Source organism: Micromys minutus (genome assembly GCF_963924665.1).
Source record: "Micromys minutus genome assembly, chromosome: 23".
In the NCBI taxonomy this organism is placed as follows: domain Eukaryota; kingdom Metazoa; phylum Chordata; class Mammalia; order Rodentia; family Muridae; genus Micromys; species Micromys minutus.
The window spans coordinates 7,042,331-7,056,918 of NC_137958.1; the positions used below are offsets into that span (position 1 = coordinate 7,042,331).

Genomic DNA, 14,588 nt, shown 5'->3' on the forward strand with positions numbered 1-14,588 from the left:
TAGGCTAGCTTGGCCTACACGTTCTGAAGCCAGGCAGGTCTCATGGCGTTGTATTATTATGGGGCACTTGTTGATCTCTTTCTTGATTTATAGTTTGTTTTACTTAGAAAAGACGGGTTGTGCTGCTTTCATAGGGAAGCAAACCTCAGGCCCCATTTTATAGAATGATGACGTTAACTAATGTCTCAGAATGTCTCATAGTTGAGACCTCTGTTACCAGAGAATAAGAGCTTTGTGAGGGAAGAAATAAAAAGCTACCAGCTTCTCATTTGAAAGTAATATGCTTTTAATTACCATGCTCCCAATGCTTACATTCAGAAAACAATTTTATAGAAATAATCATTGCTAATTAGAAACTTTCCCCTAATTTTTTTTTTTTTTTGAGGGGGGGATGGACTTGAAAACTATCCACTTTTGGGTTAAAATTTTTTTTTTTTGAGAGTGAGGTTAGATGTCAGATTTGATGCTGCTGGAGATTTCTTAGGTATGATATCCCAGGCCTACCAGACAGGGCTCACCACATCCAATGCACTTAAGATGTAGATCTTGTGACTATTTGGCATTTAAACTCATATTCACTTGCCTATAAAATCATCGTTGAGCATGTTGCCCTGGTAACAATTTGTACTGTCTGTGGAATATTTGCCAGTGACTCTCTGAATCTCCACAGCCAAAACTGTCTGGCTGAAGCTTGGTGCAGTGTATTAACTGACAGCCATATTGTAGTTTGTATCCCAGGAATACTGTGGGACTGTTTGACAGCTTAGTGTAAGTGGCATCTCAAGTTCCAGTCACTGGCTGGAACACTACCTCAGACAGACTCTGTGCACACCTTCAATGAAAAGAAATCTCTAGTTTTAGGTAAATACTGCAGGGATACATTTTAAACAGCAGACATATTAAACTACACTTGAGTATGTATCTTTTTAGTGGTAAAATAAGACCAGCAGGTAAAAACTGAAAAAAAGAGGGGTACATTTATAACCAAAACATTAAATATGTTAAAATTATCATGTTTGCAAAAAGAGTTGCTTTTTTTCCCCCTTGGAATACATTGAAAGAAGAAATTGAAATCATTTTGGGACAGTAGATTTAAATATTTATACCTTCTTATTCTAACAGAGATTACCTATATTAATGTTGTCAGTATATAATAATGAGTCTTGAATTCTATAAGCAGCTGATTTTAGCATAGATTTATGAATGGCTTACGTCTTTAAAGGATTTATCCTATTTTATGTGTGTGAATGTCTTGCCTACATGTTTGTATGTGTACCACACATGTAGTTGGTTCCCAAGGAAGAGGGTGTCAGACCCCCTGGAACTGGTGTTGTGGGTGATTGTGAGCTACCATGTGGTTGCTGGGACCTAAATCAGGGTCCTCTGCAAGAATTCCTAACAGACGAGCTACCTCTCCAGACCCTAAGACTTATATTTAAAAAAATTTTTTTTTTTGAGGACTGGAGAGATGGCTCAGTGGTTAAGAGCACTGACTGCTTGCTCTTCTTTCAAATATCAGCAATCCCATGGTGGCTCACAACCATCTGTAATGAGATCTGATGCCCTCTTCTGGTGTGTCTGAAGACAGCTACAGTGTTCTTATATAAAATAAATAAATGCATCTTTAAAATTTTTTTGAGGCATCAGAATTATTGGTTGAATATTTTTAATTTTAAAAAACACATGTAGTTTATATTATATTTCTAGTGTAAGTTTTTTTTTGTCTGTTTTATTTTGTTGTTTTGTTTTGAGACAGGGTTTCTCTTGTAGTCCTAGGGGTCCTGGAACTCACTCTTTATACCAGCAGGCTAGCCTTGAACTCACAGAACTCTGCCTGCCTCTTTTGGGCTGGATTAATAGCACATAGCAGCACACTTGGCAAACGTTTATTTATTCATTTTTTGGTAGGACAATTTAACAAAAGACTACCTTATGTTGTGGTAAGAATGCATTGCATTAGGTAGCTTACTTGATTTCAGAGAGGAGTCTTTTCTTTCTGCCATGATGTTGGTACACCTTACTGACTGCTTACTTGGAGATTCCAACTACTGTCTGTTGTTTTGTTTTCTTAGAGGTACAGTTGCTTGTGTAACTAACTTCCATAAAAGTTTTGATGGCCTCTAATAGCTGATAAACCTGATGAAACTTACATTTTATGTCTTATGCACACAGTGCTCTGAAAGCTTGACACCGTGTCTTAATTTTATTAGATTTATTTATATTTGTGTGTGTGTGTGTGTGTGCGCGCGCGCGCTTGGTGTCCACAGAGGACAGAAGGCGGCATTTGATCCTTTTGAGCTACAGCTACAGGAGATTATGAGCTGCTATATAGAAGATGAGAACCAAGTCCAGATCCTGGGCAAGGACAGCAAGTATTTCTAACTGCTGAGTCATCTTTCTGGCCCTGCCATCTGTCTTTTTAAGCCACTGTTTCCATTAGGCACACCTGTTCATCCTGTGCTGTTCCTGTTGAACTTGCTCCTGCCTGGAACCTACAGGCTGTTCCCTTTCCCAGCTTGGAGTCCAAGCCCACACAGTGTTGTGTCTGCCTGGAAATAGTCCCCTATCTCTAATCTGCCAGCATCCTGTTTTCGACTGATTCCTCAGGGTTTCCTAATACTCCTCAGGACTTTCTTTACTTGTAACTGCTGGGGTCTCCCTCAGTAGGGTTACATTGTGATAATTTGTTGATGTGCTTTTGGCACAAGTACCTGGGATACTATGGATGGAATTCTTGTGCAGGAAAACAAGGCATGAAAGCTGAGTACTCTCAGGTCTGCTTGAATTTATGAGAAGGCGCAGGATGCTCTGTACGTTCCCATGTCCTTAGTTGGTTTAAAGGAGGTAAACACGCTGATGCCATCATTAAATATGGCTAAGTAAAACAACTTAATTGTGTATCATTAAGTATATAGTTCTCAAGAAGGCAACAAAAGCTCTGGGAATTTGGACAGTCACAACAACAACAACAACAACAAATTAAAACGACAACAAAAGAACACAGTCCAGACAGTGAATGAGCAGGTGATCCCGTATCTTCCTCAGGTAAAGAGATGATCGGGACCATCAACTCTGATAAAAGTCCACTGAGCAAGGAGGAGGTGGCAGAATGCATGTGAAAAGTTCTCAGCCACAGGGCAAATTGATGTAAAGTCAGGTATGCCCTCAAGTAGGCTTCCAGACCCAGCTCTGACAGGAAGACATCTTCCCTGGGAGTTTATCTTACATCTCCCAAGAATTTGGAGTTTAGTATTATATGAGTGTTATTAGAAAACTCTAAATCAAGAAACCAGCATACAAGTTACTGAGAAGTATTAAATATCATCTCATCGTTATCTAATGTATAATACTAACAATATATAACACTACAGGGGCTTATATAATGTATATTTAAGGCAGATTTTTGGAAAGTTTATTTGATATAATCTAAAATCCATACTATACAGTGCATTTAACTTGGTCCTGCTTGTGCTGTCTACTTCCCTTAAATTAATTGTGGTTACAAATCCAGGACATGACAATAAGCACTATGTAATCAACCCAAATAGAGCATTTTTTCTGGCTTCTCTGTATCTGTTATTATCACTTCTGGCTTTTCTGTATCTATTATTATTATTAGCTTCGTTCTTGGTAATTTGATAGTTGATTTAGCTATTAAAGTGCTGACATCCTTTCAAAGCAGGTGTGTATTATTTTTCCATGAGTTTCTGCAAGGATCTAAAATTTAGATCTACTTTAGCTAATTTTATAGAGTGATTTAAAAGAGCAAATTACACTTTGTATCTATATTGCTATCCAGTTTTCCTATAAAAATGTATACAACATTTCTCCTAACTTATTTCTTAATGTTAAATTCTTATTCATGAGGCTTTTGGACCATGAGCTTAGAGCACGAGGAATCACCACTAACTCTTTATTTTCTTTTAGTGTATGATTTCCTGGCATTTCTCCACAAATTAGTTCTCATCTACGCTTTGTCTCTCCAGGCTGTTGGTAGCCTAGGTTGTCATGAGATGGGTGCAGTGCAGACCACAGACTGCTCACATAGATGCTGTCCTCAGGGCTGAAGGGCAGAGTGATTGGTTCTGTGTTGTGTCTTTTCTCCCTTTTAGTGTGTATGTGTGTCTGATCACCCCAAAGCTGCACCTCTGGTTCTTTTTTATTCCTTGCTTGGAGTGCTATTGGTCTCTATCTGGGACATGGCAGTCACATCATTCCATGCTAACTTCTGTGTCCTGTCCTTGCTTTTTACTCAGAAAAGATTCATGTCCTCTATCTGTACCTGCTTAGATTTCTTCTCCAAAGATGTGTATAGGGTTTTCTCCATTTCTTTAACTTTTTTACTGCTTTGGCATCTCATGACCTTAATACTCTCTTTAAGAAAAGAGATTTTTAATCTATTCATAACTGCTGAGACTCCAAAGTGACTCTAGAGGACCAATTCTTCCTGAGCAGGCCTGGGCTTCAGAGCCTTCATGTTCACTTTTCCTGTGTTGTTTGGCTTGCTTGGACACCCTCATAAGGCAGATGGTTTTAGATAAGTCTCTTATGCATATGCATACTGTACATTAGTTATTAGTATGAGAATATATTATTTGTCCTCCCCACTGTAGTAGTTTGAATGACTCCCATAGGATCATATGTTTGAATGTTTAGTCATCAGGGAGTATTACTTGAGAAAGATTAGGAGCTGTGGCCTTGTTGGGTACATGTGTTCTTGTTGGAGGAAGTGTCGTTAGGGTGGGCTTTGAGGTTTCAGATGCTCAAGTCTCTCTGTTGCCTGCTGAGTGTGGTATTGCTGTGATAAGCCTGAGTATGTTTTTGTTTGGAGGAAGGTGAACTTTAGGACTTTGGATTTGGTAAGAAGTGGAATGCTTTAGGTGGGGCTTAATGGGCCATCCTAGTAGGAATATGGAAGACATTGGTGCTGAGGATGATCTGAACTGTGCAGACCTGCCCCAAGACGTTTCAATGGAAAACAATGTTAGTATGTAGCCTAGAGACTGGTTTTGTGATATTTTGCCAAAATGCATGGCTGTTTTTGCCATTGTCCTAAGAGTTTGCCTGAGGCTAAGGTAAAGGGAGTTAGCCTAATTTCTTTGACAAAAGGAAGTCTCAAAACAGCCTGATATAAATTCCACTGTGTGGTTACTAATCTTCATTCTTCTGAAGTGCATCTTAATGAAAAGGAGCAAGCTGAGAAAGGAAGAATATAATGTGTATAGTTTAGGTAATAAAGGGGCATGAGGAAGTGTAATAGAACTGAATCCTACGTTCAAGGAGATAAACAGATTAAGGGAGTGGTGATCTCAGGTTAAAACCCAGTTTAGCTTAGTTTATTGTTTGTGTTTGTAGTTGAACAATAAGTAGTTATGTCATGTTAGGTGTTATGACCTGGATTATTTTTATATAGACTTTTAATTTGGAATGAACTATAATCCAGAAGTGGAGGGTATACTTGCTATTCAGATCTTGAGGAATAGTAGCCATGAAAAGCTTTGGCCTAGGCATTGTGCTATACACTTTTAATCCCAGGAGACAAAGGAAAGCAGATCTCTGAGTTCAAGGCCTGCCTAGGACAGAGCAAGTTCCAGGGAAAGGGAAGTTTAAGTCCAGGCGTGGTGGTACATGTCTTTAATCCCAGCATTCAGGGGACAGAGCCATGGATCTCTGAGTTCAAGATCAATCTACTCAGCAAGTTTCAGGACAGCCAAGCTTAGACTGTTAGAGAGTTGGAAACCGGAAAGCTGGCCATAATGTGATAAAAACAAGCAGGCCATGTTCCAGCTCTGGTAAGCAGCAGAACTTGGCAGCTTCAGACATGTGGTTCTGTCTTTAGAATCAAGAGTAGAAGGAGACTACTGGCACAATAGATGATGCTGGTTAGCAGAACCTAAGAAATTAGTGGTGATTGAGAATAGACCAAAGTCACTGAGGTGGAATCTTCTGGGAAGTGCTTTCTGAAAGCACAGAGACGTTGTCAGACTTGGTAATGTGTAAGAATTACTGAGAGTGGTACTGCTTTTTGAAGACATGAAGGGGTCAACGAGAGCAGATGTGAGGCTTGGCACTGTGAGAGGCCATGAAAGGCTATTGGTGATGGCGCAGCCTCAGTTACAGTTGACAGCCCAGGACTGAAGGGGTCATGCAAAGAAACTGAGGCTTGGCACCATGACGGGAGCCTATGAGAGGATATTTGGTGAAGCACAGTTGCAGCAGAAGACCCCAGTGTACTGGAGATGCCAGTGCCATGGGATAATCACCAAGAACAGCAGCATAAGTAGAGAGGAGTGAACCAGAGTGCTACAGAGGGCAGTGCTAGAGTGGGCACCCAGAAGATCATGAGTGAATCCCAGACACTGGAACAAGAAACTGTGAAATTAAAGTTGCCTTTGCATATCTCAAGATGCTTGAGATGCCAGAGCCATTGGATATTTGCTGAGGAAAGCTGCTAACAGAGAGTGGAATCAGCCAGAGAAAGAATTGTGTTACATTCCACAAAGATGAAAGGAGTCAGACATCTGAAGAGAACTTTGACATCAAGCATGGAGATGCTGATTTTAGAGTGTGCTCAGCCGGTTTACAGTCTTACTCTGGTCCAGTATTTCCTCACTACGAAGTTTTGGAATGGTAAAGTGTATTCTGTGATGCTGGAGCTTTATGATCTTTTTGAGTTTTATTTTATAGGGATTACAGTTAAGTGATACCTCAGAAGAGACTTTGAACTTTGGGCTTTTAACATAGGTTTAGACTGTTACAGATTATGAGACTTTTAAAGTTGTACTAAATGTATTTTGCATTATGATATAGCTAGGTATGCCGGCCCCCCCCCCCCCAGCCTCCCAAATAGTCTCACGTGTTTAAACAAACCTATGGGGGCCAGGGAGTCAAGTGTAGTGGTTTGAATATGCTTGGCCCAGGGTATGGCGTTATTAGGAGGTGTAGCCTTGCTGCAGGAAGTGTGTCATTGTGGGCTTTGAGACTCTTCTTGCTACTTGGATACCAGTCTCTTCTTGTTTGCCTATAGAACAAGATGTAGAAGTTTCAGCTCCTCAGTCATATCCCAGGCTCTTAAAGCCGCAGCACAACATTGTTCAATTATGCCACCATCAGATTGGATTCATTCTGGTAAATTAGCACAATGCCCTTCACCAAGTAGTTGGTCCCTAGTAATATTTATTGCCCGCACTATATTCTTTTTTAATATTTTTGTGGCTTTGTGCATCCATCATGACAACCATTGTAATTGTCCAGCTTCTAGAACTGCTAAAACCAATCCCTTCCAATCTTGGGTGATAGCCCTATTCTGTGTAGCCTAAGTATTTCACATTGTTTTTAAACAAATGCAGAGTGCAAGGTATACAATTCCAGAGCATTAGCAGAAGTTGTCGTGCTTTTTTAATTGTGTTTTTTAGATATACAGATGGCAAAGACTTATTTTGTGGGCCACCTTTCAATTAATTCAGTTTCCTTGCAATCTTTAATTTCACTAAATTCCATTTGATTGTTCCTATTTCCTGGGTGACTGGAGTTCTAGTCACAAAGTCCTTGTATAAATCTATATTCTGATGTATATAGATATCCATTTTTTCTAACACCATTTGTTAAAAATGCAGTCTTTCACCCACTGTATGAGTTTAGTATCTTTATAGGTACATGGACTTATATCAGGGTTCTGGGTTCTATTCCATTGAGCAGTGTTTTTACTTTGGAGGCTCTACAATATAGCTTGAGATCAGGAGGTACCAGTGGCATTGTTTTTATGTTTCAAGATTGTTTTGGCTATTTGTGATATCTTGTGTTTTTATATGAATTTTAAGTTTTTTCAATTTCTGTGAAGAATTGCATTGGAAATTTGATTGGGGTTGCATTGAATTAGTATTTGGTAGGATGGCTGTTTTTACAATATTAATTCTACCAGGGTTTTTTATCTTCTGGTATCTTCAATTTTTTCTTCAGTGTTTTGAAGTTTTCATTGTATAGGTTGTTGAATTTTTGGGTTAGGCTTATTTTAAGGTATTTAAGTTTTTTTTTTTTTTTGATGCTATTGTGAATGTGATTGTCTCCCTGATTTCTTTCTTAGTCTTTTATTGATGTACAGGAAGCTATTGATATGGGCATGTTAATTTTGTACCTTTCTACTTTGTTAGAAGTGTTTACTAGCTCTAGGAGATTACTGGTGGAGTCTTTGGGGGCTTCTTTGGTTAGAGTCATGTCAACTGCAGAGACACATTGACTTCTTCCATTTTTATTTGTATCCCACGTTTCCTTGTCTTATTGCTCTAGCCAAGACTTCAGGCATTATATAGGAGTGATGAAAGGGAGCACCTTTGTTTTGCTCCTGTTGTTAGTGGAAATACACTGTATTTAACAGGATAGTAGCCATCAGTTTGCTGTCGATAGCCTATGTTTATATTATGTTGTCTGTTCTCTCCATCCCCAATCACGCTAGGGCTTTATCATGAAGGAATATTGGATTTTCTCAAAGCCCCTCTCTATGAATTAAACTGATTCTGTGATTTCTGCCCTTAAGTCCACTTGTGTGGTGATTATGTTTGTCAATTTATATGTTGAACCATTCCATGATCCTTGGAATGAAGTCAACTTGATCATGGGAAATAATCTTATGGATGTGGTCTTGAATATGATTTGAAAATATTTTATTGATCATTTTTGTGTCTGTTCATCAGGAAGATTGGTCTGTAGTTCTTTTTCTCATCGGTTGTTGGATGTTTATTTGGTTTGGGTATCAGGGTAAATACATAAAAAGAAGTGTTAGTTTTCTATGTCATGGAACAATGTGATTATTAGTGTTAATTCTTTGAAAATCTGGGCTGTATTAATCAAGACTTGGCTTTTTTTAGTTGGGAAATTTTTATTTATTGCTTTTAATTGATTATTATAGAACCGTCTAGTTACTTCATTTTGGTTTAACTTTGGTAGGTCATAGGCATCTAGAAATTTATCTATTTCTTTTGCATTTTCCAATGTAGTAGAATATAAAATTTTAAAAATGTCCTCTCGATTCTCTAGCACAGTCACATTCAAAGCCCACTGTCTGATATGTCTGGGCTCTCAGGCTTCATAACATTCTTATTATTTCGGGCCTGATGCTTGCTTATATGACTCTGTATTTTAAACAGTTTTCTCCTTGATATATTTATATATCTGTAATAGGAGAAGTATGTTTTTGGACACACGTGGAGCTTTCCTAATGGATGGAGACAAAGAGGGGAGAAGCAGGATTCAGTGTGATTTGTAGTCATACAGTATACTCAGAAGAACTGGTGTCAAGGCTCAGGTGTATGTTTGGGGCTAGAGGAGCTGGTAGGAAAGGATATGGCATTGATATTTCCATGTGTTGACGTAAACAACAAAATAGATAATGATGCCATTTATTGAAGTCCATGATACTAAGGAAGACAAGATGAATATGAGTTTAGAATAAAGTTCAGGCTACCTTTGTGATATCTTAAGAGGGTTTTGGATCGTGGGCACAGTAAGGTGATCTGGTCTAAAATGCCCTCTTTAGTGTTGTTGGGTATGGGACAAGGTCAGGTGAGCTTAAGGAGCAGTAAGCATTTTGCTGTCCAAACCTCTGTCCTCAGGTGCAGGGGAGCTGTCCCTTTTGGGGTGATGCTCTCCAGACCTTGCAGCCCTTGGTAATTTTACATTTCAGAGGCTCTCATAGAGACTGTGAGAAAATTGACCATGTAAAATTGAGTTGTGGGGTTTAAAGAGGTAAAAATGGAGACAAGTTGAGGTGTAAAAGAGGTACTGAGGGAGTCACGGGTCACTCAGCATGTCTGCCCAAGGCAGAGGTGGTCTCAGCTGTGAAGTGGAAGAAGATGAAAAGCTATCAAACACCATGGAACAACTAGAGGTAACTGGAGGTCAGTGTACAGATCGTGAGGCTCAGTACAGGCCCAGTGCAGATGCAGCAGAGATTTCTTATGCTTCTGGACCTTTCCTTGGGGTCAGTGGGCAAGACTAAGCCGTTGGTGGGAGTGTTTAAGCCAGTCAGGGTCGAGGACATCACACAGTACTGAATCTGGGCTACCATATGATACAGTCTGGGTGAGAATAACATCATGGAAGGATTGGAGGGGACAGGGAATGGAAGTTACCTGTTAAGATTTGAAACGTGTTCGCAAGGTTCTTCATGTTTTATCATTTTTGAAATAAAGTTAGCATGGTTGTTTGTTTTTAATTTGTGTTGTGTGAAATTTAAAGTTCCAAATAATGTCTGTTTGTAACTTTAAAAATACTCAGCCTAACTCAGACCTGGGTGAGACCCTGAGCAGGAGTTCCCTGGTCTAACCTTTTAGTGCTATAATAAATAAGTATATAAAATAAAAATAATTCTATTTTATTATAGAAAATACACAATATATTTTGATGTTTTCCCCTCCACCAATTGCTCTCAGATTCTTTCTACCCCTGTCTACCCAACTTTATATTTATTCTCCCTGTCTTTGAAGCAAAACAGCAACAAACAACGCCATAAGAAACACAACAAAAACAAAACTAAGAAACAAAACTGTTCACAAGATCACAAAAGTGAAAATTAAGACTCAAAACAAACAAGCAAAGACAAATAAGACAAGAAAAAAAGGCCTAAGAAAAATGAAACTAAAAGTCTATAAAAATACTATTCCATTTTGTATTAACCCTCCCTGAAGTGCGGTTGATATAAAATGTGTTGAGACTTCATTGGAGAGAACAGATTTTCACTTTGCCAGAAGATTTTTTGCAAAGTTTTGTTTTGTTTTTTTATTAGAGGTGGGACCAATGTTAAAAATCCATTTTCTTGATACAGAAGTTCACTATGTAACTCTGGATGGCCTTGAACTTGCCATGTATCCCATTTTGGTCTTGAGCTGTGTTTTTTAGGGAATCTGAACATTCCTGCTTCAGGCTTCTGAGTGCTGGGGTTGTAGTCATGGCAACCATGATCACCTTGTCTTTCGATTTCTTCTTTCTTGAAATAGCTGCTTTATTAGAGCTCATGTGTTAAGATATGAGCCTAAGTCCTTTTGTTTCAGTGTCTGTGCACACTAGGAGAGCACACATCTGAGCAAGGATAAAGCCTGTATGGATGGTGACACTGTTTAAGGAGAGGTGGGGAGAGTACTCTGATATCAGCACACTGGGCTGGGCATTTCTTCTCTGTCCTGCGTTCAGGATTGTGGAGATGTGATGTCAGTGTTCCCTGTGCGTGCAGCTCAGGTGTTAGTAAGATCAGCTAAATTGCAATGTGCCTGGGTCTTTGTAACTTAGATCTTTAAGGAATTCTCAGTATGAGATGCACAAATTACAGAATTCTGAGAACAGGCACACATATAAGTTTGTTGTTAGAAATCAGAGGCATCAAGCAAGCATGTAAAGAAACTGCCTTTGTCTAGAAGTTTCCAAGTTGACAAGTCTGGTCTTTCAGTCTTTTCGAGGTCAGAATCTGTTTTACTTTAAAAATGGTCACGATTCACCCGTGTTATAGTCAAGCCTCTTTAACTGGTAGAATTTTTATCTTATATGAAAAAAGAATGCAATTGGTGCACTATCTGTGGAGTTCTTGGTGTTGCTGTTCAGTAAGTAGTTCTCCAGTTGGCCGCTAGAGGACTCCAGAGGCTGCTAGGTGACCTTGCTCTGGTGGTAGATGTCAGTATCCTAGCCCAGTGTCCCCAGTGTCCCCAGTGTCCCCAGTGTCCCCAGTGTCAAACAGCTTGCTGTTCCTTGATTAGAACCACAGATGGAAATCCACAAATGTAGTCTTCTGGGAAATACATGGAAAGTAATAGTTAAAAATGTTTCTGCCAGATTCTGGAATGACTGATTTTTTTTTTTTTTTGTGCTTTATTCCAAGTTTAATATTTTTTAAAAAATATAATTTTGAAAGTCACTCTAAACATTTAGTGCTTCTCCAATCAACATGGATTTATATAAAAACGTAATGTAAACTTGGTAAGCATGAATATACATTTTCTCTGCTCCCAATAGTCTTATGCCTTGAGATAGAATCCTGGTTGTCCGTGGGATGATGTTATTAAGATTAAGATGGATTAAGATGTTATTGCTGCTGTTTTCTCAGGGAATCCGGGCCCGCGTTTTGGAAACTCTGGTCATGCTGCTGCTGCTTGCGTTGCTGATTCTTGGGATGGTGTGGGTGGCTTCCGCCCTGGTTGACAGTGATGCTGCCAGTATGGAGTCCTTATATGGTACCTGACTATTACTTAGCTAGTTCCTATGATGGGCATCTGAGGGGGTACAGTTAGATCTGTTTTGTTTGAGACAGATTTCTCACTATGACAGCTTTGGCTGTCCTGTAACTTGCTTTGGAGACCAGGCAGGCCTCAAACTCAAAGGAGATCTGCCTGCCTCTGCCTCTGGAGTGCTGGGATTAGAGGTGTGCACCACCATGCCCAGCATGTTTTAAAAACTTCAAAATAATTCTTTGTGTGGTTGACTTTCTGTTAACTTACAGCATTTAAATGTCTTCAGAGATACTTAAAGCAGTGAACACTATTCATTTGTTCAAAATACTAAGCAGTTTTCTATATATTTTTGATTAATTGGTTTTTGCTTTTAAAATTTTATGGAACTTTTTTTTCCCTTTGGACAGATTTCTCAAAAGAGTTAGTTATTATTTTCTTATTTTAGACCTTTTTATTCTATAGTTTAGAAATTAGACCACTTAATATACTTAAATTGGCAATTACAATGTTTATCATAGATTACTGCTTATTAAGATAAAACATAGGCTATTTAACGTGCCACACATGACTTACTAAGTGTGCTGATGCTTTTACAGACCTCTGGGAATTCTACTTGCCGTACTTGTACTCCTGCATCTCCCTGATGGGATGCTTGCTGCTCCTCTGTAAGTACTCCAGTGTGACACTGACCGCCAAGTGAGCTGGTCTTGCACCCGGGAAGGCTGTGCCAGTTTCCTAATGAACTCCTTAATGATGGGTTTTGAGTTGGCCCTTTAAAAAAAATTGTCCTAGATAGATTTTAAACAGAACTGTGAAATAATTGGGTACTTTGGTCACTAAGGAAAGCCTTTTGCATTGGGTTGAAGACACACACACACACACACACACACACACACTCACTCACTCACACACACACACACACACACACACTATCCCATGTCCCCCCTCCCAGCCCCCACCACGTACACATTCTTTACATCTACTTCTAGTTCAGGTATAACACTGGATTACTTTAAATGGCAAGAAGAAATTGATACTTGATGGATTTGTAGTCTTTATTTCAATCTGTTTGGCTTTACTGAAGACACCACACTATTTCAGGGATAGTTGTTAGACATAGTTCAGAGGACTTGTGACTATGGCTGTCACTCTTACACTCTCTTGGCCAGGGGAGGTGGTGTATGCTTTTTTTGGGTCTATTTAGTTTGTTTTAAGCAGGGAGTGTTCATCCTTTTAGGGTCTTGGCCATTATAGCCGCTGTTTGTTCTCGAATTCCCTGTGATATGCCTGCCCCCTCACACTGCATGAGCGCTTCTCTGGGGGAGGGGAAGGGCCTCTGACAAAGAACCCAGAGAAGCCAGGCTTGAGATGAGAGTGTGTCTAAGATGCTCCTTAGGCTGCTTTGCCTGTCTCTCTGCATGCTGAGGACCTCTTTCTTACCTGTCACCTCATTTCCACAGTGTGTACCCCAGTCGGTCTGTCCCGTATGTTCACAGTCATGGGTCAGTTGCTTGTGAAGCCAGCGGTAAGTATTTTATTTGTGTTTGCTAAATAATTATGCTTATATTTTTGATTATGTAAAGATATTTTAAAAACTGAGAATAGTATTTTTGTTGGTTTATCATTCATATTTTTAATTTTTTAAAAATCAAGTTTTTAAACTCTGGAAAGAAAGTCTGTTTTTCCTTTTCAAAGTACTAAGTACATGTACTTAAGTAAAGTTTGCATAGAAAATCTCAAGACATTTCTCAGGCGTCTGTAATATCTGTGTGCTCACCATCCTGCACCCAACTGTGATGATGTCTGTTTCAAAGTCAATCACGTAGCTGACCGGGATGTGAATACCTCGGATTCTAGGATAGGAGAGGCTTAGGGATTGTGAGGTCAAGGCTATTTGGGACACAGTGAGAGCTGTCTACAGCTAAAACCAATAAATCAACCAGATTCCCTAAACACACATAAAACAGATAAAACCGAAATTGCCTCTATCTATGCATTTAATTTATAGGTCAGTTTCTGAAAATATGTACTTTTTGTTTGAATTATATTTTGCCTCTCAGAAATGTTACGTATTTATTTTAGAGTGACTTTTAATGGGTAGTAATATCTGTTCCATTTTTTCTTTTGGTCTTTGAACTCTTTGTATAGATGATAACTTCTTAGCTATGCCTGGAAAATCTGTCATTTAAGTTACTTCCCAGAATCCTCGTGGCCTACAATCTCGAGTCTCCGCTATGCACGTTTAGGGTTTCCCAGCGTTACATGTTGCCTCTCTTCTGCTCCTTCACAGACTGTCAACAGTTTGGAGCTGCCTTGCTGCTGTTCACAGGGGTCTGTCTGTCCCTTTTGGGCTTGCTCTGTCTGCGTTGCCGCTCA

The 14,588-nt window shown here is 39.3% G+C and overlaps 1 protein-coding gene across 2 annotated transcripts in view; it reads left to right on the forward strand.

Moving 5' to 3' along the window:
- Positions 1-14,588, forward strand: part of LMBR1 (limb development membrane protein 1) — a 135,084-nt gene that overhangs the window by 63,831 nt on the left and 56,665 nt on the right. For both annotated transcript variants that reach the window (XM_080936124.1, XM_080936125.1), the window contains 3 exons: positions 12,089-12,215; positions 12,809-12,877; positions 13,673-13,737. In XM_080936124.1, coding sequence (XP_080792250.1) covers positions 12,089-12,215; positions 12,809-12,877; positions 13,673-13,737 — 261 coding nt within the window. The remainder of the gene's footprint in view (positions 1-12,088; positions 12,216-12,808; positions 12,878-13,672; positions 13,738-14,588) is intronic.